The 1,715-nt window shown below is 40.8% G+C and overlaps 1 protein-coding gene across 1 annotated transcript; it reads left to right on the plus strand.

The window, feature by feature from the left end:
- The first annotated feature begins 274 nt into the window (after positions 1–274).
- LOC107865896 (chitin-binding lectin 1-like) lies at positions 275–1,398 on the plus strand. Its single transcript, XM_047409875.1, has one exon. The coding sequence runs from the start codon at positions 586–588 to the stop codon at positions 1,249–1,251; it is 666 nt and encodes a 221-aa protein (XP_047265831.1). The 5' UTR covers positions 275–585; the 3' UTR covers positions 1,252–1,398.
- Positions 1,399–1,715: the final 317 nt, after the last annotated feature.

The raw sequence follows: 1,715 nt of genomic DNA on the forward strand, positions 1-1,715 counted from the left end.
TAAAATAGCAAGATCTATTATCTCATATAATACTCACCACCCCTGCCAAATTTTTTTTTTTTTAAATATAGCATATATGATCCCTTAAGAAAAGGGATCATGTTGGATAGAAAAATGCAACAGATTGTTTTTAGTGAATTTATCCTTTGAAGCCATGCACTAAGATAAGATGAATTACAAATGTGTCAATGAATCACAGCCCTTTGAATTAAATTTGCCTATGAGTGATATATGATGCTTTTGATATTAGTCGCTATCAAACAAATGGACTGTTGCATTGAGGCGTAACCTTATTCCCTTGATAATATAATTTGGTTATAAATACCTGAGCTGGCTTAACCAATCCATACATCCTCATTATCTATCCTACCATAATAAAATGATGAGAATGAGAGAGCCCACAATTAGCCTTTTGGTTCTTGCTTTGTTCCTCCTTAATGTCTCTGCCGAGCCATCTCTTCCCTTTGATCTCCCAACCAATGAAACCTTATTTGGCCTTGAAGTATTTCAAGGTAATGCATCAGCCCTGACGTATGTATCCACGGGGACGATGTGGAATGCAAGCTGGTGGGGGAACATGTCCTAATGGAGTTTGTTGTAGTATCTACGGCTGGTGTGGAACCACATCAGACTATTGTTCCCCTGGAAGATGGTCAGAGTCAATGTCCAGACCCGTACCCAGAGGGACGATGCGGATGGCAAGCTGGTGGTAAACTATGTCCTAATGGAGCGTGCTGTAGTTACAGTGGTTGGTGTGGAACAGCACGACTCTCTTGTAGAACTGATTTCTGTCAAAGCCAATGTGCAACCCCGTTCCCACGGGGACGATGGGGATGGCAAGCTGCTGGTAGAGGATGTCCTAATGGAGTGTGTTGTAGTGTCTCTGGTTGGTGTGGAAACACATCAGACTATTGTGCTCCCGATAAATGTCAAAAACAATGTAAAACACCATTCCCACCCCCACCTTCACCCTCACCTCCACCTCCCTCCCCACCCCCACCATCACCGCCACCTCCATCCCCATCCCCGCCCCCACCCTCACCTCCACCTCCACCTCCACCTAATTTCCCACCAGGACGATGCGGAAGGCAAGCTGGTGGTAGATTATGTCCTAAGCGAAAGTGTTGTAGTAGATGGGGTTGGTGTGGAACTACGCCAGAATATTGTGCTGATAAAAATTGTCAAAGTCAGTGCAGAAATTATCTAACCTCATCCGCCAAGAATGATATGGGAGGTCTTGGAAGCTTCTAGCTCAACGTTGTCTAGATATGCTAGAGGATGTACTTTTACTCCTTTGTTGGGACTTGTGAAGTGATCAAATATTATTGTGTGTAATGACTAATGATAATGCATATTAATGCATTCAGTAATATAATAAATAAAGGACTTTCGTCTAAATCAAAATTGCAAAAGGGGTTCATTATTGGTTAGCACAGTCGAAAAAGTATTATCATAGAATATAAGTCTTATAATTATTCTACTACTACTGTTTTAGTTACCCCTTCTGTGTTCCATAAATTCTGATGATATTTCCACTCCTTAGCTAGAGGTCGACATAGGATTTACTTATGAAATGTGGTTTGTAATTCGTGAAACTTTTTATTAATTTTTCCTAATTATAACACATGGTAAACATTCAGAGACGTACGTCAATATTTTTTAGGCTTAACCTGGGAAGATCATCATATCTTGAAAGTGAAAACAAGGTTTTGAGC

Source organism: Capsicum annuum, chromosome 3, assembly GCF_002878395.1.
Source record: "Capsicum annuum cultivar UCD-10X-F1 chromosome 3, UCD10Xv1.1, whole genome shotgun sequence".
NCBI lineage: Eukaryota > Viridiplantae > Streptophyta > Magnoliopsida > Solanales > Solanaceae > Capsicum > Capsicum annuum.